This window comes from Salmo salar, chromosome 25 (genome assembly GCF_965601325.2).
Source record: "Salmo salar chromosome 25, fSalSal1, whole genome shotgun sequence".
In the NCBI taxonomy this organism is placed as follows: domain Eukaryota; kingdom Metazoa; phylum Chordata; class Actinopteri; order Salmoniformes; family Salmonidae; genus Salmo; species Salmo salar.
The window spans coordinates 11,101,309-11,122,704 of NC_138315.1; the positions used below are offsets into that span (position 1 = coordinate 11,101,309).

The 21,396-nt window shown below is 44.4% G+C and overlaps 1 protein-coding gene across 1 annotated transcript in view; it reads left to right on the forward strand.

Annotated features, from left to right (window-relative positions):
• The window catches only part of hibch (3-hydroxyisobutyryl-CoA hydrolase), a 47,770-nt gene extending 27,911 nt beyond the window's left edge, over positions 1 to 19,859 (forward strand). Inside the window, exons 8-14 of the mRNA XM_014173027.3 lie at positions 5,015 to 5,160; positions 5,596 to 5,682; positions 8,407 to 8,465; positions 16,135 to 16,216; positions 17,670 to 17,792; positions 18,012 to 18,045; positions 18,237 to 19,859. Coding sequence (XP_014028502.1) covers positions 5,015 to 5,160; positions 5,596 to 5,682; positions 8,407 to 8,465; positions 16,135 to 16,216; positions 17,670 to 17,792; positions 18,012 to 18,045; positions 18,237 to 18,352 — 647 coding nt within the window. The 3' untranslated portion in view covers positions 18,353 to 19,859. The remainder of the gene's footprint in view (positions 1 to 5,014; positions 5,161 to 5,595; positions 5,683 to 8,406; positions 8,466 to 16,134; positions 16,217 to 17,669; positions 17,793 to 18,011; positions 18,046 to 18,236) is intronic.
• Positions 19,860 to 21,396: the final 1,537 nt, after the last annotated feature.

Consider the following 21,396-nt stretch of genomic DNA (forward strand, 5'->3'; position numbering starts at 1 on the left):
CGGGCTTCAAAATCACTGCACCATTTTTAAGCATTGCCTTCACCCAATCCTGATTCCTCCAAATAATCAACGACGAAAGCCCAGAACCAGGAACTACAGCTGCTCGTAACCTATTATAGCTCAGTGATTCGTAATCACATAATTCTACTTGAGCCTTGACAGATTCTCAACGTTTCATCTGTCCATGAGAATCAGTCCACGAGAGATTAGAAGACTGTCCAACTCATAATGTAGGCCTATCATCTAGCTCACTATGGTTACACAGCCCGTTACTCATCAGTCACTGCTCCACCAGAAAGGAATATTAGAAAAGATTTGCCATTGCCTGCACTTAGCCTCTGCCCAGGCTTTCAACAACATTATCTTTCGTCATGATTCATCCAGTTGCATTCAATTTCGTTTTATAGCCCAACTGTCGTTTTAGCGGAGGACAAAGGTTGACATTGCCCCAACTCTACTACACCCAAACACATCCTCTTTTTCACGGACACTTGCATACAAATACACATCCTGAGACGCACATATAGTCACTCTCTTTCTCCCTCTCTGTCCCTGTCTCCCTTTCGCACACACACACGAAGTTAACGGTCTCTCTCTTGCGCACGCACATGTACACACACAAAAGGACACGTCCGTGTGCTGGTTGAGCTGTCTCAATGATTACTTCCTGACTGTGCTCCACCTGAGCTGCGTGGTGTCCTTCACTGCAGAGAGGCTGTCTCCCACTGGAGATGGGACTGTCTCTGGAAGTTCTCTGATCTCTCGCTGTGTGTGTGTGTGTGTGTGTGCACGCGCGCGTCAAGGTCTATCTTTTTCTTAGAGATGGAGCAGTCATTGTCAGTTACGACTCTGAATTCGAAAGTAATGGAGTGTTTCCAAGGGTCCCATTGTTTTCCGGATAGGCTACCACTGAAGTAAAGCCGTAAGTTTTTCATAGAAGAAAAACACTACATATTTTGTCGTTTTTGAACACATGGCATGTGCCCCGGGACTGGCAAGACAGCAGAGGAAAAATAACAATCAGGATAATCATTCAATTGCACATACTGAGACCCGTGCGTGCGTGACTGGACAGTACAGACCAGCTATTAGCAGAGACAGCTTCTCGGGCGGCGTTAGACTTTATCTAGAACTGAGGGAATAATCCTCTTTTGGGCTGCCTGGCTTTCTACCCTGCTGCTTGGTCACACTTCTCTGGCCCAGAGCCACAAGCTGCAGTGCATTTCTCTCTCACCCTCTACCTCTACAGTGGAAGGGCCAAAGCTTAAAGCTACAGCTCAAGTTTAAATTCTCAGAACTGAATTCATTTTTATTTACACTTTCTCTTGCATTTGAATGCTAACACCAATGGTAGGCCAACACTGCTTCCATCCGCTTGGAAGGTTCTTCTTTGATGTTATAGTAAAAGGAACTTTAAGAACAGGCCTTTAGGGATTTCCCTTAAGGAATCATTTTCCCTTACCAAAGGGCGTTGCATAGAGCCCCTCAAATGTTTTCCTTAGGTAAAGGCACAGAGTTTCTAAACCCAGAGACGCAACATTCTGAGAGTTCCCGGGAATGTTCCGGTGTTTTCTATTTTGTGCCACACTCTGCAGCATCTGCTGAAAAACTTTGGAAAGGAAAACAAATGATTTGGGATTTTGGTTACTGCTGTTTTTTTGCTCGTTCGTACTGCTTGTTTGAGGCTCGTCTGTTGCTACATCGGCGCATTGATTTTGGCCGGATCTGCCTAGCAACAACTAGTGGGGGGCTTGCGGGAAGATTTTCATGTGAGCATTGAAGTAACGCAAAGATTTCCCTTCTGTTGCCCAATGGTCGGATTGACCAGAAGATTATTTGCATAATTGTAACAGGCTCTCAGCTACTTTTTCTCCCCAATTGGTAGTTACATTCTTGTCCCATCGCTGCAACTCCCGTATGTACTCGGGAGAGGCGAAGGTCGAGAGCCATGCATCCTCCGAAACACGACCCTGCCAAGCCACACTGCTTCTTGACAAACTGCTCGATTAATCCGGAAGGCAGCCGCACCAATGTGTCGGAGGAAACACTGTACAACTGCCGACCGAAGTCAGCGTGCATGCGCCCAACCCGCATGCTCCGGGCTCGCTAGAGCGTGATGAGACAAGGACATCTCGACCGGCCAATCCTTGCCTAACCCGGACGATGCTTGGCCAATTTGTGTGCCGCCTCATGGTTCTCCTGGTTGCGGTCGGCTGCGACACAACCCGGGATTGAACCCGGGTCTGAAGTGATGTCTTAGACCGCTGCGCCACTTGGGAGGCCCTATTTGTGTAGGTTTTTTATTGCAGAGTGAAAACTAAATGGACACTTGTCAGAACCTGGGTATGGGATGGAGGGGGGAAATGGGAGGGTAGAGCGAGATGACAAATTCAGACATGCTACCTTTCTACACTAAATGGGAGAGAGACCAATAGCTAGACTGTTATTTTACTTTTTAACTCAATACTATTGTTTTAAATTTTGAAAAGCAGTTTTTCTTTACCGGGCAAAGCAAAAATAGTCGGCTGGTGACTAGTGATTACGGGGAAGCAAGAGAGTCGCTTGTGCAATGTGTAGCCTATATCAGGGGTGTCAACTTTTTCACTCGGGCCCCCCTTCCAGCATTGGGGAATATCCCGCACCCCCCTTGCTGTGCGACACGTTTATTTCTATGGGCAGAAGCACTGTTCAGGACACAAACTGTTCACATCTTGTTGGCGGAGAGACAACTTGGCAGGATTAAAGCTTATTTCCTGCAATTCTACACATTTTGCCATGCCTAATTGAGTGACTCAAACATTACAACAAAATCTATAGGCTAAAAAACCTAGCTAAAAACATTAGCTGACATGGGCTGGTTGAGCTGGATAATTCTGACAAATTATAAATAGCTCTCTAAGGTATGCAATGACTGACATTATTTTGGGGAGGTGGAACCCCGTGCCCCCCCTTGCCGACCCGGGGCGCACCCCACAGTTTGGGAACCACTGGCGTACAGTGGCGAGAAAAACTATGTGAACCCTTTGTAATTATCTGGATTTCTGCATAAATTGGTCATAAAATTAGATCTGATCGTCATCTAATTCATAACAACAGACACACAGTCTGCTTAAACTAATAACACACACATTATTGTATTTTTTTGTCTATATTGAATAAATCATTTAAACATTCACAGTGTAGGTTGGAAAAAGTAGGTTGGAAAAACACCGCTTTCTAGCACGTCAAGCTAACTTACAGAGTAATTAGCCAGCTAGCCATGGATTGTGCACTTTCCATCATTTAGCTAAGTAGCTAGATAGCTATAGATCTAGCTAGCTGGTTAGGGCAGAGGAAAGCAACATTCACCTCCTAAAATGCTGTTTACATTTATATCAATGCTGAATGAAGCACTTAAGGGACCTCATGGGCACCCTTAACTTTTTCGCATAAGGGGGTAAATTCACCTTCATTTTTTGTGCAACTGACTTGAAGTTAAGGAAACTTTAAGCGAACGGATGAGGGGAAAATGTCACTTAAGATGTTTTATGCAACCGCGCCCAGGCCCTTTCAATCAATGACTCAGTTGAGATGATTGGCCTAGTAATATCCTCTTTTCTCACCACCACCCCCTGCCCCTTATCCCACCATTGCAGTCCACTTGGCTGGTGTCTTCGTAATCACTTGTCCAATTATCCAAAAAGCAGTGACAAGGAAAGACCAACGATTTATCTCAGACACCTTCCAATGTCCACACATGCTTCTCTGAATGCTTCATGCAGAGTGGGTGCTATAGAGCAAGTAGTCTCACTAGTCTTTCTGCACATTGACCAGAATTTAAGAGAAGCACAAATGAATCAGTGATTTTGTTTTAACCTGTGAGAAACATTATAATGGAACAGTCTTTCTCCATTTTGACCAGAAATAAGAGCCAAACAGAAACGGAAGCCAATTTTTAACACGGGTTTAGACTTTCCCAGCTCAATTAAGATATCATCACTGTATGTGGTGTCGATCTGGGATTTCACTTGGACGTCCCTCCCCCATCATCCACCGCCAGTACCTTAACCCCCTCCACTATAGGATTAAGAGATTGTGTTTGTCTTTAACCCTCCTTGCTTTAGGCTTCAACAGGATTTATAATCTGGTATTTATGATATTACATTTTCAGCCCAGAATCAGGTCAGAGATTCTAATCCCTGACCCTACTCTCTCTCTCTCTCTTCCTCTCCCACTAGCGTCATCATGCCTTGGAGAAACCAAGCTCTCTTTATATCTGCTCTGCTGTTGAAAACGATTGCCGCGTTGCATAATTTAAGACAGGAATACTTAAATCCTTTACAATTTGAGACATCCTTGAAATGTTTCCTAAATAACATGCAGATTATGGCAAGGATCTGAACAGTGACGCTTCCCCATCACCCGCTTTACCCCTCACCACAATTGAGCCTCCATTACAGATTTTTGGAAAGCTGTCTAATAAAGGGCCTGTTTGAGTCTCTTGTTCTGGTGGCCAACTAGCACCAGCTTGATTCCAGGTGCTGTCCATGTATTGAAGTGGCTCAACTGAGAGACGCTATTGTAGACACCATCTGTATCAAGGGAGGTTTGTCTGCTAGTGTTTTCATTACTGAGCGGAAGTCTTTCTGGGCCTCACAGCAACAACCCAGGACCTCGCTGAGGAGGAAATCTCTGGCCCTTTTGTCACTTGTGGGTGTAGGATCTGTGACTAGATTGACAGGTTCCACACTGCCCTTTCAACTTATTGTATTTACCAGAAATTGGGATAGAGCTTCCAACATTGTGTACCAATGACATTTCATTTTTATTGCGATTTTATATATATATATAATTTTTTTTTTTATTATTTTTTATTGCAACATATTTGCACCTGCTATTTGTACTGGGTTAATTAGCTAATCAATAATTGACTGAAACGTGTTGCCAACCACTCTCCCAACTAGATATGTTTCACTGCTTTGTTTTTTTAAATCTAATTTACAGCACCATGACTTGATTTGTCTTGATTTGCCAGGACTGTTCCCTGATGTGGGCGGTGGCTACTTCCTGCCAAGGCTACAGGGCCAGCTGGGCCTCTTCCTGGCCCTGACGGGATTCCGCCTCAAAGGACGCGATGTCCAGAGAGCAGGAGTTGCCAGTCACTTTGTGGAGTCTCAAAAGGTACTGCTGGGCTAAGGGCTGGGGCTGGGAGGAGGGTGGGAGGTCAGGGCTCCAGTGGGGTGCCGGGTGCTGAGTCAGTGGGTCCATGGCCAACGTCTGCAGGTGCCAACAAACTCCTGGCACAAAATGGCTTCTCCTTTTTATAGCTGCCAAGACACTGTTGGTGTGAGGCTATTATCAGTAGGGACTAGAGTTCATGTAGGACTACAACCTTGAACGGATGCAGGAGAGCAGCAGGGGTCAGATTTCCTGAATACAAAAACATTTTACCTGTGTGTAATACAAATAGCTGTAGCCCCGACTGAGGAAAATCATATTGACCTGAGAGGGTTCCATTTTGGAGAGGTGAAAGTCTTCAATCATAAGTCTTCAATCATGAGTCAAAGTAAACTCTTGTGATCAAGATGGATCATTCTCTTCCCTCTTTTTCCACAGATTGCAGCCCTTGAGAAGGAGCTGGTGGACCTGAAAACTCCCTCCATTGAAGACGTCTCCAGAGTGTTGGACTCCTATCAGAAACGGGTAGGTTGCCTGGTTCCTGGCTCCTAACCAACTTTGTAGTATATTGTTTATCCTGAGGCTGCATTTATTTTAGCTGGGGACTATAATAAAGCAAATCTGAGAAAAACACTACCAAAGTTTTACCAACACATTGCCTGCGATACTCGCGCATCAAAAACTCTCAAACATTTCTACTCTCCTTTCCGGGATGGTTACAAGGCCCTCCCTTCAGCAAATCAGATCACACCTCCATTCTGCTCCTCCCTTCCTAAAGGCAGAAACTCAAACCGGAAGTACCCGTGGTAAGGTCTGTTCAACGCTGGTCTGACCAATCGGAATCCATGCTTCAAGATTTTTTGCTTACGTAGACTGGGATATGTTCCGGGTTGCCTCTGAGAATAACATTGACGGTATACACTGACACGGTGACTGAGTTCATCAGGAAGTGTATAGGAGATGTTGTTCCCACCTTGACGATTTAAAACCTATCCAAACCAAAAACCGTGGATAGATTGCAGCATTCGCACAAAACTGAAAGTGTAAACCACTGCATTTAACCACGGCAAGGTGACTGGGAATACGGTTGAGTACAAACAGTCCAGTTATGCCATCCATAAGGCAATCAAACAGACAAAGCGTTAGTACAGAGACAAAGTGGAGTTGCAATTTAACGGCTCAGACACGAGACGTATGTGGCAGGGACTCCAGATAATCATGAATTAAAAAGGGAATACCAGCCACGTCTCAGACACCGACGTCTTGCTACCAGACACCTTCTTCGCCCGCTTCGAAGGAAAATAAACAGTGCCACCGACGCGGGCCATCACTGCTTCCAAAGACTATGAGCTCTCGTTCTCCCTGGCAGACGTGAGTAAGACATTTAGGCACGTTAACCCTCGCAAGGCTGCCGGCCCAGACGACATCCCTAGCAATGTCCACGGAGCATGCGCAGACCAGCTGGCTGGAGTGTTTACGGACATATTCAATCTCTCCCTATCCCAGTCTGCTGTCCCCACTTGCTTCAAGATATACACCATTGTTCCTGTACCCAAGAAAGCGAAGGTAACTGAGCTAAATGACTATTGTGCCGTAGCACTCATGTCTGTCATCATGAAGTGCTTTGAGAGGCTAGTTAAGGATCATATCACCTCCACCTTACCCGACACCCTATACCCACTGCAATTTGCACACCGCCCCTATAGAGCCATGGATGACGCAATCACCATCACACTGCACACTGCCCTATCCCATCTGAACAAGAGGAATACCTATGTAAAAATGCTGTTCATAGACTACAGCTCAGCATTCAACACCATAGTAACCTCCAAGCTCATCATTAAGCTCAGGGTCCTGGGTCTGAACCCCGCCCTGTGCAACTGGGTCCTGGACTTCCTGACGGGCCAACCACAACGCTGATCTTCAACACAGGGGCCCCACAAAGGTGCGTGATCAGCCCCCTCCTGTACTCCCTGTTCACCCATGACTGCGTGGCCACGCACGTCTCCAACTCGATCATCAACACGACACCACAGTGGTAAGCCTGATTACCAACAATGAGACAACTTACAGGGAGGAGATGAGGGCCCTGGTGGAGTGGTGCCAGGAAAATAACCTCAACATCAACAAAATGAAGGAGCTGATCGTGGTCTTCGGGAGACATTAGAGGGAGCACGCCCCCATCCACATTAATGGCGCCACAGTGGACAAGATGAAATGCTTCAAGTTCCTCGGCGTACACATCACTGACAATCTGAAATGATCCACCCACACAGACTTTGGTGAAGAAGGCGCAAAAGCACCTCTTCAACCTCAGGCGGCCCAAAAAACTGTGACCCTCACAAATTTTTACAGATGCACCATTGAGAGCATCCTGTCGGGCTGTATCACCGCCTGGTACGACAACTGCACCGTCAGCAATCGCAGCGCACTCCACTGGAACACTGGTCACTTTAATAATGTTTACTTACTGTTTTACCCACTTCATATGTATAATAATGTATTCTAGTCATAGCCTATCCTATTTAACTAATGCTGTACATATACTATTCTATCCTACGTATACTTCAGATATACTACATATTCTACATCTGTATACCGTCCATCATTTCTATACATCCCATATATACTGTGTACATACTCACTCACTCACTCACTCACTCACTCACTCACTCACTCACTCACTCACTCACTCACTCACTCACTCACTCACTCACTCACTCACTCACTCACTCACTCACTCAGACATTGCTCATCCTTCTTTAGATTTGTGTTTATTGTTAGATATTACTGCACTGTTGGAGCCAAGCACACAAGCATTTCACGACCAATACATTTCATTTGATTGCTTTTTTTTCCGTTTTGTGTAAATGTTCTGCTTCATACTAATCGGGTTGTTAGTCATATATATGTAGGATCTACTGTGTGTGTGTTCACGTACCGTTGGTCTATGCCTTGGTTTGGTGTGTTCAGGGCTAGGGTTTTTATAGCCCCCTATGTGGGTTTATACAGGGGTAATATAAACTTGGACCTGCATTAAGCCGGTGGAGTTGAACACAACAGTATGTGTGGCGTAGTGTTGTGCCAACTGGCCTGAGATTTCCCAAAGTGTAAATGGAATTAATTGGAAATGCCATCAATATCTGCATTGCCAGTCCTTAACATTGTAATACACTCCCAAGAGGAAGAATGTGAAAATGAGAAAGTGTATGTATGTGTTTAACTAATATCCATGAATTCTGTCCACAGAGCAGTCTGGATGCAGAGAAACCATTTGTCCTTGAGCAGCACATAGACTTGATTGATAAGTAAGTCCTCTGAATACCACAGCCTCCATTCTTTTTTTCCTAGGTGGTCTAACTGACGAAGCCATGAGCCACACAATTTAGAAACCAGTTGGGTGAGGGTCAGAGAAGTGTATACAGCTTTTAACTTGCTAGTTATAATACAGTATGTTGGAGAACAAAAGTCCCTTTGTAAACCTTTGTGAGCAGACTCCAGGAACAGATTGTATTAAAAACGAGTGCGACGTTTCTAGTGTCTTCACGCTGATTAATGATTCCTGCCAACGCTGTCCTTGTTTTACCGCTGGCTTATGCACCTCTGCTTGTGTGCTCACATACACCCCGAGATGAAACCCAGCTCTTCAAAAGCATGGCCCCGTTACAGAGTGTAGCCCTATTTATTGTAATAACACACTGGCAAGGCAGGTTGTGTTCCCTCCCATACCAAACAGCTACAGAACATTTCCTTAGCACTAATTACTTTTCTCTGTGATTTACAATATGTGTCCATGTGTGACAGAGGCACACTCTGGCCTAGAGGACATTGGGCCGTGGTGTAACCACAGCCCTTGGAGCAGGACGTAAGCCTGAGTCATAGTAGGCCAACTGTTATTAGCATTAAACGCTTCTCTCTGTTAGTTGCCCTGTGGTAGCTTGACGGCAGTGTTCTTTAATCATGGTTCTAGGTACCTGCAGGGTGTGCAGGCTTTTGTTCCAGCCCAGCTCTAAATGATGTCACACATGATTCATCTAATCAAGGGCTCGATAATTACTGGTGTCAGATGTTTTAGTACTGGGCTAGAACAAAAGCCAGCACACCATGTGCGTTTCCAGGAACAGCATTAAAGCACACTGCACAACAAACGGTTCTGTTACATTGAGCATTGGTGCCAATGATTTATATATATACACTAGATGACAGACAGGGGGTGCTGTTTTGAAACCACAGCACCTCCATCTTGGCACTCCTCCACCGCTGTAAAAAAAATATATATTTTGGAAGCTAGAGAAATGCATTTATTGATGTAAAAAAAATGTTTTTACCAAATGTATTCTATTACAGACCCCTTAATGCATACTTTTAAATTATGTGAGCTAAATGTCAAAAATATAAAATGAAAAAATATAACATTTTCTTAAAGCATGATTTTTTTTAAGTACTAATGTTTCTTTCCCCACATCAACAACAAATACTTAAATACTGTAGAATTCCATTAATTCCTATGGAGGACTGTTTCATCTGAGGAGTGCCAGTATGGCTGTCCGGTGGCTTCAAAGCCTCTCATTGGCCAATACATAGCATCAGCAATCCAGGGTTTATATACATCATTGATTGGTGCACTGCTAACACAGTTGGGGGCCTGCAGCACAGAGAGAGAGAGAGCGCTTCCTTTTGAGCTGAGAAAGAGATCGCCCGTAGTCGCTATTTATATGCCCTCTTATCGAGTACACCCTTCATTTTCACTTATCATCATCACTGGCCCTGTCTACCGTATGTGTTTGTTATGAAATGCTGTTGTGTAATGTAGGCTATTTTTGACATTTGTCCTTGGCTGTTTGCTGTTTTACTGACACACATACTCCTTCTAATGTCTCTCAGAGGATGATTGATGTGATGTTTAACTGTAGACAATTAAGGCCCCGATGGATGTCAATCCCACCTGCTCACTAGGTATTATAACATTGGTCTCGTGCCAAGAAAGTGCATATTTCATTAAAATTGTTTTTTCAGTGAGTAGTTGCATTGCTTTAAACATTTTGCACATAATGAAATGAAAGAGTGACCCCAACACATTCAGGTGCCGACATACGCTAGGTCAGTGTTTTCCCTGTTGGGGGTACTCGAGGACTGGCACTTTAATGTGCCAGTCCTCGAGTACCCCTAACAGCACACATTTGAGTTGTAGGCCTGGACAAACACACCTGATTCAATTTGTTAGCAATTGAGGTTATTCTTCAATAACACATTTCCCCAAAGCAAATCAGGGGGAGAAAATGGATGTATTTGAGCAGGACAAATGATAGGTGCTGTGCTGAAAAGTAGACGTTCAGTCTTCCCTGTCCTTCACTTTTTTTTTCTCCACAGAACAAAGGACAGGATGCCACTTATACCCCCACCCACCCTAGCCTGGGTTTAACAAATCAGAAGTCCTTGCAGGACAACTTGGCCAATGGTCAAATAACAAGTATCCCATTGATCGTTAATCCTAGTCCTCTCGTCCCCTGCGTTGTGTATTTATCTTCCAAGTATTATTACAAACTTGTCAACTAATCAGGTGAGTTTGTCAGGGGCAACCACAAAAATCTATCAAATTGTATTTGTCACATGCTTCGTAAACAACAGGCGTAGACTAACAGTGAAATTATTACATACAGGTCCTTTTCCAAAAATGCAGAGTTGAAGATAAAAAAGAAAATATAAGTAGTGACACGAGGAATGTCTTCCCTGTGGCTCAGTTGGTAGAGCATGGTGTTTGCAACGCCAGCATGGTGTGTGCAACGCCAGGGTTGTGGGTTCGATTCCCACGGGGGGGCCAGTACAAAAAACAAATGCATGAAATGAAATGTATTCATTCACTACTGTAAGTCGCTCTGGATAAGAGCGTCTGCTAAATGACTAAAATGTAAATGTAAAAATGAATAAATACACAGTGAATAACAAAAACAAGTAAAATAACGTGGCTATATACAAGTAGTACCAGTACTGAGTCTATGTGCAGGGATACGAGGTAATTGAGGTAGCCATGTACACTACATGACCAAAAGTATGTGGACACCTGCTCATCGAACGTCTCATTCCAAAATCATTGGCATTAAACTAGATGCTGGAACATTGCTGCGGGGACTTGCTTCCATTCAACCACGATTATTAGTGATGTTGGGCACTGATGTTGGCCGATTTTAGGCTTGGCTCGCAGTCAGCGTTACAATTCATCCCAAAGGTGTTTGATAGGGTTGAGGTCAGGGCTCTGTGCCGTCCAGTCAAGCTCTTCCACACCGATCTCGATAAACCATTTGTGACCCGTTTCAGGAAACTAGGCGTATGTCGTGGGTCACTACTTCACAGGAGAGCCGTTTGAACGTGAACTTCTTCATTTTTATCAAAATGCGTTTTTTTGCAGAAATGCCTTCTCGAACATGTGAACTTTCATGTGCCTTAATAACAAACTTGTATGCCATCTGTAAATACGAATAAAATTGTTAAATTTTAGTTGGTTTAGCCACAGAAAAAGATCGCAACCTTCCAACTAGCCATGATTAGCTGAGATAATGACATGCCGAGAGATGAGTTTGGATTGGTCTGCCATATAGCACGCTTCTGTCTATTTGAGCTGGTCAGTATGTCTAGGTAATCCTGTCTAATGCGGTTTTACATATTTTTTAAAATTCTGTAGTAAAACTACAGAAAGTGTTTCTCTCCACTTTCTGGAGGACCGGATTTTGAAATCAGTGGAATTCGAGTATGATAGCTAAGTAGATGGCGCAAACTCCGGATTACATCTTCAAACTAAGGGCAAACATGGCATCCGACAGGAGAAGTAGCTAGCATGTTAGCCTGGGTGCTTGACTGCTGTTGTTAGTATAGAACGCTCGGATCAACCCTTAAATAGGTGGGTGGGGATAAAGTTTAACCTGTTGGGGCTAGGGGGCAGTATTTGCACGGCCGGATAAAAAAAACGTACCCGATTTAATCTGGTTACTACTCCTGCCCAGTAACTAGAATATGCATATAATTATTGGCTTTGGATAGAAAACACCCTAAAGTTTCTAAAACTGTTTGAATGGTGTCTGTGAGTATAACAGAACTCATTTGGCAGGCCAAAACCTGAGAAGATTCCTTACAGGAAGTGGCCTGTCTGACAATTTCTTGCCCTCCTTGATCATCTCTAACAAATACAGGGGATCTCTGGCATGACGTGACACTTCCTACGGCTCCCATGGGCTCTCAGAAGGCGGGAAAAAGCTGAACGATGTAATTCCATCCCCAGGCTGAAACACATTAGCGCGTTTGGCAAGTGCTCTATCAGAGGGCCATTAGACTGAGGCTCGTGCATGAGGGGATAGCATGCTTTTACTTTCACTCTCTTTGTAATAAAAAAAACGATTTCCTGGTCGGAATATTATCGCTTTTTTACGAGAAAAATGGCATAAAAATTGATTTTAAACAGCGGTTGACATGCTTCGAAGTACGGTAATGGAATATTTAGACATTTTTTGTCACGAAATGCGCCATGCTCGTCACCCTTATTTACCCTTTCGGATAGTGTCTTGAACGCACGAACAAAACGCCGCTATTTGGATATAACAATGGATTATTTGGGACCAAACCAACATTTTGTTATTGAAGTAGAAGTCCTGGGAGTGCATTCTGACGAAGAACAGCAAAGGTAATAACATTTTTCTTATAGTAAATCTGACTTTGGTGAGTGCTAAACTTGCTGGGTGTCTAAATAGCTAGCCCTGTGATGCCGGGCGATCTACTGAGAATATTGCAAAATGTGCTTTCACCGAAAAGCTATTTTAAAATCGGACATATCGAGTGCATAGAGGAGTTCTGTATCTATAATTCTTAAAATAATTGTTATGTTTCTTGTGAACGTTTATCGTGAGTAATTTAGTAAATTCACCGGCAGTGTTCGGTGGGAATGCTAGTCACATGCTAATGTAAAAAGATGGTTTTTTATATAAATATGAACTTGATTGAACAAAACATGCATGTATTGTATAACATAATGTCCTAGGGTTGTCATCTGATGAAGATCATCAAAGGTTAGTGCTGCATTTAGCTGTGGTTTGGGTTTATGTGACATTATATGCTAGCTTGAAAAATGTGTGTCTGATTATTTCTGGCTGGGTACTCTGCTGACACAATCTAATGTTTTGCTTTCGTTGTAAAGCCTTTTTGAAATCGGACAGTGTGGTTAGATTAACGAGAGTCTTGTCTTTAAAATGGTGTAAAATGGTCATATGTTTGAAAAATTGAAGTTTTTGCATTTTTGAGGTATTTGAATATCGCGCCACGGGATTACACTGGCTGTTGAGTAGGTGGGACGAAAGCGTCCCACCTAGCCCATAGAGGTTAAGAGGGTGTGAACGATGCTGAATGGGTGCAGACAAAGGGCTCTCCAGTAGTGGTACCAAAACATTCAAAGGCCATTTTCTCAAAAGTGAGTTTACAAGTTATCAACTTTCAAAGCAGAATTACTTTCCCATTGTTCCTCAACTGTAGTGTATGATATACGATTTTGTAGCTCTGAGTCTCTACTTTTATCCAATGTAAGAAAAAAACACAATTTCACATTTTGCTACATAAGAACGATTTGAGCCAGTCAGTCACATTTCTGTATGGACCTTGCTTTGTGCATGGGGGCATTGTCATGCTGAAACAGGAAAGGCCTTCCCCAAACTGTTTCCACAAAGTTGGAAGTACAGAATCGTCTAGAATATCATTGTATGCTGTAGCGTTAAGATTTCCCTTCACTGGAACGAAGGGGCCTAGCACAAACCATGAAAAACAGCCCCAGACCCTTATTCCTGTTCCACCAAACTTTACAGTTGGCGCTATGCATTGAGGCAGGTAGCGTTCTCCTGGCATCCGCTAAACCCATATTCGTCTGTCAGACTGCCAGATGGTGAAGCGTGATTCATCACTCCAGAGAACTATTTCCACTGCTCCAGAGTTCAATGGCGGCGAGCTTTATACCACTTCAGCCGATGTTTGGCATTGCTCATGCTGATCTTAGTGTGCGGTACAGTGTGCGGCTGCTCAGCCATGGAAACCCATTTCATGAAGCTCCCAACAAAAAGGTTTTGTGCCGACGTTGCTTCCAGAGGCCGTTTGGAACCCGGTAGTGAGTGTTGCAACCGAGGACATTTTTACTTCCTGGCTGAGCCGTTGTTGCTCCTAGACTTTTCCACTTCACAATTTCAGCACTAACAGTTGACCGGGGAAGCTCTAGCAGGGTACAAATTTGACAAACTGACTTGTTGGAAAGGTGGCATCCTATGACAGTGCCACGTTGAAAGTCGCTGAGCTGTTCAGTAAAGCCGTTCCACTGCCAATGTTTGTCGATGGAGATTGCATGGCTGTGTGCTTGATTTTATACAGCTGTCAGCAATGGGTGTTGCTGAAATGGCTGAATCCACTAATTTCAAGGGGTGTCCATATACTTTTGTATATAGAGTGTAGGTAGGGGTAAAGTGACTAGGCAACAGGATGGATAATAGACAGTAGCAGCAGCGTAGGTGGTTAGTGTGAATGTTTGTGTGTGTGTTTGGGTACAGTCCAGTATGTGTGCATAGAGTCAGTGCAAGTGTTAGAGCAGAAATGGGTCAATGCAGGTAATCCATGTAGCCATTTGATTAGCTATTTAGCAGTCTTGTTTAGCAGTCTTATGGCTTGTGGGTAGAAGCTGTTCAGGCCAGGGTCCGGTTGGTTCCAGGTGCACTGGTACTACTTGCCGTGTGGTAGCATAGAGTACAGTCTGGCTTGGGTTGCTGGAGTCTTTGACAATTTTGGGGGACTTCATCTGACACCACCTGGTATAGAGATCCTGGATGCAGCCAGTCAAGATGCTCTCAATGGTGCAGCTGTAGAACTCGACTTGGGCTCCCGAGTGGCGCAGCGGTCTAAGGCACTGCATCTCAGTGCTTGAGGCGTCACTACAGACACCCTGGTTCGAATCCAGGCTGTATCACAACCGGCCGGGATTGGGAGACCCATAGGGCGGTGCACAATTGGCCCAGCGTCGTCTGGGTTTGGCCGGTGTAGGCCGTCATTGTAAATAAGAATTTGTTCTTAACTGACTTGCCTAGTAAAATAAAGGTATTTTTTTTATTTTTTTATAATAAATCAAACGTTTTGAGGATCTGAGGGCCCATGCCACATCTGTTCAGCCTCCTGAGGGTGAAGAGGCTCTGTCATTCCCTCTTCACAACCTGTATGGCTGTGTGTGGACCATGTTAGTTCCTTAGTGATGCGGACACCAAGGAACTTGAAGCTTTCGACTCGCTGCACTACAGCACCATCGACGTGTATGGGGGCGTGCTCATCCCTCCATTTCCTGTAGTCCACTATCAGCTCCTTTTGTCTTGCTGAGGTTGTTGTCCTGGCACCACACTGCAAGGTCTCTGACCTCCTTATAGGCTGCCTCATCGTTGTCAGTCCTACCACAGTCGTGTTGTCAGCAAACTTGATGAGGGTGTTGAAGTCGTGCGAGGCCACACAGTCATGGGTGAACAGGGAGTACAGGAGGGGACTACACCCCCCCTGCCCCCCCGAAGGGTCCCAGTGTTGATAATCTGTTTTCGGTCATAGAAAATGATGGCGGCGACATTATGTACAAAAAAGGTTCGATCAGAGTAAAAGAACACACAAAATAGCAGAATTTGTCAGGAGCCCGTAAGACTGCTGCTCTCCACTGCAGCGCCATCTTATATGCTGTTGGGGGTACTCAAGAACTGGAGTCGGGAAACACTGCACTAGGTGATGAGTTCAGATGGTGGAGTGAGTGAAGTTAGGGAAAGGAGCATTTGGGAGCTATAGATAGAGGGGTAGGGCTGTAAATTCCATGTGCAGCCCCTCACAAACACCAAGTGAGTGCTGCATTGTGTGTGCGTCTATCTGGATGTGCATTCAGCCACATGTACTTCAACTGACCATGTCTCATCCCTGTACTCCTGCGGCCCTTAGGCTATTCCAGTCCAACAGCGTGGAGGGGATTGTACACAACCTAAAGACAGACGGCTCTCCATTCGCCCAGAAACAAGCTGAGGTGGGTCCAGCCTCAAGCTAGTTAGCATCACCGCGACCTCCATCCCCCATCTCCCACACATACGCTAACTGGAGGTAAGGTGGGAGCTTTGGCTAGCAGAGAGAGGGGATATAGAGGAACTAAATCTGTCGCTATGTAGAAATGTCTTTGGACTATGTTCTAAATTAGAGCGTTGGGCCAGTAACCGAAAGGTTGCTGGATCGAATCCCCGAGCTGACAAGGTAAACGTCTGTCGTTGTGCCCCTGAACAAGGCACTTAACCCACTGTTCCCCGTGCGCCGAAGACGTGGATGACGATTAAGGCAGCCCCCCACCCCTCTCTGATTCAGAGGAGTTAACTGCCTTGATTCAGAGAGTTGTACAACTGACTAGGGATCTCCCTTTCCTAAATGACTTCCTCTTATCTTCTCCTTCTCAATGTGAATGAAACCCAGCTAGCCAGCCAGTCTGAGAGTATGAGAACATAACCCAGGCCGTTAGTCCAGCATTCAGGGCTCTGCTAACAGTAGTAATTGCCACTCTGTAAGCCCTTAATATGGTTAAGCTTACCACAGTGGCTCAATGAAAGGCTCTAAAAAACACCCTTATTAAGGATGATCACTTGACCGAACTGTCCCATCGGGTCAGAAATGCCCAATCTCTCCCAAATGCCCAATCTCTCTCTGTCCAAAGTCCCCTGTTGGGCAAACACCATGGCACAACCTTATCCTGAATGATAAATACCTCTTTAATAGTGGCAAAAGCCAAGCTGTCCTTGTTTGATTGGAAGCTAATGCTCTGTAAACCTGGATGCCATGTGAGAGAGATGTACACAAGGATTGCGACGCATTTCCATGTTGCCTGAAATGACATTGTACGGTGTTGCCATCCCTGTTGCCGCGTGATCATAAGTGCAGATTCAGTGTGGAGAAAACTGATACGATCGCCTCATAATGTGCAGTGTCTACACACGTTTTATTCACAGATGGTGTCGTTAATGAGAGAGGATGTGCTTGATCGTAAACATGCCTGAATCCAGCTGGTGTATGAGTTGGGTGGAAGACACTGGTTATGTAAAACAGGAAATGGGCCCGCTCTTCTTGAAAGAGAGAGATGATAATGAAGCAACTCTCCTTATGAAGCTGGATGTTGTAACTGCTGAGTGGAAAGTGCAGCAATTGGTATAGACCTGTCCATAAGCACAATTGGTTCAAGGGCACTAATAAGAGAAAAATAGTTAAAGTATCTATGCAGGCTTTGGAGGGAAATTCTGCCCTTATTTCGTCACTGCCAATTATGGTACGAGAGTTACACTAATCAATGCAATGGCAGTAATTGTGGGTGACCACAATGATATAGGCTACTCACAATATCACATGAAAGAATTGCTAGTGTATTGAACATTAGGTTCTGCTGGCTAATAACCACCTGGGCTACAGCTAAGCAGGTTTTTTTGTATTTGTGGATTTCACAGACCCTCGCCAAGATGTCTCCCACATCGCTGAAGATAACCTTCAAGCAGCTTCAGGCCGGAGGCGCCATGAGTTTGCAGGAGGTTCTGGTGATGGAGTACAGACTCAGTCAGGCCTGCATGGTGGTACGTGCCGAAAGGCCCCAGGCCTTTAATACTACCTCCTCTTCCCCGTCACATTTGATTTACTTTATCTTAGTTTAAAAGTTTTTCCATCTGAAGGTAATGCAACTCATTTACTGGGTTTTGAATAGGATAGACCCTCAACAGCTATGTACCCGTCTCCTGGTATTATTAGTTTAAAGCATATATGTGTCAGGATTTTTGATTCTTGTTGTTTTGCAGAAGGGCAGTGACTTCTACGAGGGTGTGAGGGCAGGTAAGGTGTTTGACTCTTGCAAAACACATTAATAAATCCCTTTTGAGATTTTACAGATTGAACTCTTATTTCTGTACAATGATATTGAGTACTAATTGGCAAAAACTGCTCCACGTCCCTTTTGGATTTCTGTGTTATTAGGATGTTTCTGTCAGTATGCAATTAGTTTTTTGTTTGTTTTGTGTGCCTAGTGCTGGTTGACAAGGACCACAGCCCCAAGTGGAGTCCATCCACACTGAAGGAGGTTTCAGAACAGAGTGTGGAGGACTGCTTCTCGTCTCTGGGGGACCGTGACCTCAAGCTGTAAGGACACCTCCATAGAATAGAACAAGGGGTCAAGGGACACCACTTGCCGCTCATGAGGCCTTCTCATAGGAAACGTCCTAGTTGCCTAAATTTTGTTTCCTTCCCTTGTATCCTTTCCTTCATGGCCACTCATCAGAATCCATGTTCTCACTGAGAGCTTTATCGTTGAAATAAGCCACCACTTTCACCCATCAGTGGTCATACAGTTGGAGAGGAGACAAAGAAAGGAAGCTACTCTAGAGTAGTTGGTCACAGCCGTCAGACATGGTACACCAGTCACTGTGGCCTATCACAACAGCAGGACATTGGCAAGACCACACCACAGTACTGTGCCCATTTTGCAATGCATTTTTAAACAAATTGAATGGACTCTTCAAGTATGACTTCTCAAAAGCTAGCATCAGGCTAAAAGGCTAAAGTTGGATGGATACCTGACCAGTTATATAGACATTGAGTCAGACAATGTGTACAGTATCTCCGCTGTGCTGATGTACAGTATTATTTGCAAAAAACAATATTTCTCGGTACAGTTGGTGGTGCCAAGAAACAAAATGTTTGTTTCGGTGGGTAGCTGGGTAAGGAAGAGGTTCAGTCCTGTTTGAAGTGTCATATAACTTGGGAGAGTACTGTCAGGTGGTTGTTATGGCCCTTGTTGAGTGTCATACTGTCCTGTTTATGACTGTCTTTCAGTCAGTCTGTCTCTCCAATACATTTCCTAGGGATTCAATCAAATACACATTGCTGGAAGCCTGGACTGGGAAAACACCACGTTAATATGTACAGACTAATTTCTAACTAATTTGGATTTTTATGAAAGGGGGGATTTTGCAGTGCTTAGTAATTTTTCTGCCGTGTGTCTTCGACTGAATCTGGCCTTTTGCGTTTCTCTACCCAGCTCAAATCATTGATTATATGAAATCCCATTTGCAGCACTCAAACCCTCAGCACACAGTTAAGAGCTCTTGCAGGCTCCCAGAGAGAAATTAGGTCAGTAGCTAAAAGACCCACCACAAAGTTTGCTAAGTAAACAATGAACCAGCATAAACACTCTCCTGGAGAACACAGGCTCAGAAATTATCTTGGCTTCAGAGATAAGCATTTATGGTTTAGGACTTGCCCTTCAAAAGGCACCAGCCAGGTGTCATTCTTAATGCCTTTTAGCTTTGTCATGTAGCTGGAGTGATCACTCGGCGTTGCATTTTTCATTGCATTACTGTATGGCAAAGGCCAGAAGTTCTCAATTCATCGTGCGCTCTTCAGTGTCCAATTCATTGGATACAATTTCTCAACTAATAGCTGTAAAAAATCTCTTCTATAAGACATATGTTGATAAAGATGTGTATGAAAACCCGATTGTAAAAATTGTCATTTGATTTAATTGTTTGACGTCATCGTTGATAAAAGCATAATTACGTTGTCCCTGCCTATGTAACTACACTGAAGAAAAATATAAAAGCAAAGTGCTGGTCCCATATTTCATGAGCTGAAATAAAAGATCACAAATGTTCCATATGCACAAAAAGCTTATTTCTCTAAAATGTTCTGTACACATTTGTTTATATCCATGTTGGTGAGCATTTTGTCCTTTGTCAAGATAATCCATCTACCTGACAGGTGTGGCATATCAACAAGCTGATCATTACACAGGTGCACCTTGTGCTGGGGACAATAAAAGGCCACTCTAAAATGTGCACTTTTGTCATGCAACACAATGCCACAGGTGTCTCAAGTTTTGAGGGAGCGTGCAATTGGCATGCTGACTGCAGGAATGTCCAACGGAAGGGCCTCCCAAGTGGCGCAGCGGTCTAAGGCACTGCATCGAGGTGCTAGAGGCGTCACTACAGATCAGTGTTCGATCCCAGGCTGTGTCGCAGCCGGCCACGACTGGGAGACCCATGAGGTGGCGCACAATTAGCCCAGCGTCATCCGGGTTAGGGGAGGGTTATGGCTGGCCAGGATGTCCTTGTCCCATCGTGCTCTAGCGACTCCTTGTGGCGGGCCGGGTGCATGCACACTGACTTTGGTCGCCAGCTATACGGTTTTACGGAGAACGCATGGCTCTCGCACTTCGCCTCTCCCGAGTCCGTATGGGAGTTGCAGCGATGGGAGAAGACTAACTACCAATTTGGATATAACGAAAACGGTGTAAAAGGTACAAAAGCCGGAGCTGTTTCCAGAGAATTTTATCGTTTTAGAGAATTTGGCAATACGTCCAACCGGCCTCACCCATAGACCACTTGTAACCACTCCAGCCCAGGACCTCCACATCTGGCTTCTTCACCTGCGGGATCATCAAAGGGGGAGAACTGGATGATGAGTATTTCTGTCTGTAATTAAGCCCTTTTGTGGGGAAAAACACTTTCTGATTGGCTGGGCCTGGCTCCCCAATGGGTGGGCCTATGACCTCCCAGGCTCACCCATGGCTGCACCCCTGCCTAGTCATGTGAAATCCATAGATTAGGGCCATATTTATTTATTTCAATTGACTGATTTCCTTATATGAACTGTAACAGCAAAATCTTTGAAATTGTTGCATGTTGCGTTTTATATTTGAGTATGAATTACCTAGGGACATTTACAGTAAAATGAGACCCAGTTGGATATTCCATTTCTAAAGTGGGATGTTAAACATCAGCTTTGAGTACAAAGCCTGTAGCGTTGAGCTCCTAAAGCAGGGTTCCCCAAATATTATTTGGCCCGCCAAAGCCCCCCAAATGCATTATGAATATTTTTTTTCATTAAAAAAAATATTATAATCTTGGACCAGAGATGCAAAAAGTCTCAAATGCAATGTCCCAAGAAAGAAGTGGCACTACCTAAATAATGCAAAAGTTACATTTGAACTTAATTAATGAGGAGGCCAAATGCAGGAGACAGTCAACTAATAAAGCAGGCAGCAGACCATTTTGTTGTTCCGAAATGTAAAGCTGCAACCGCAGCGCAATCAATAGGTGAACACCGCCTGGTGCTGAAAATATAGCTAACTTGTTATGCAAGTGTTGCACAGCAACAGATGGAGAAAACCTACCAGTCGAGTAATTCATT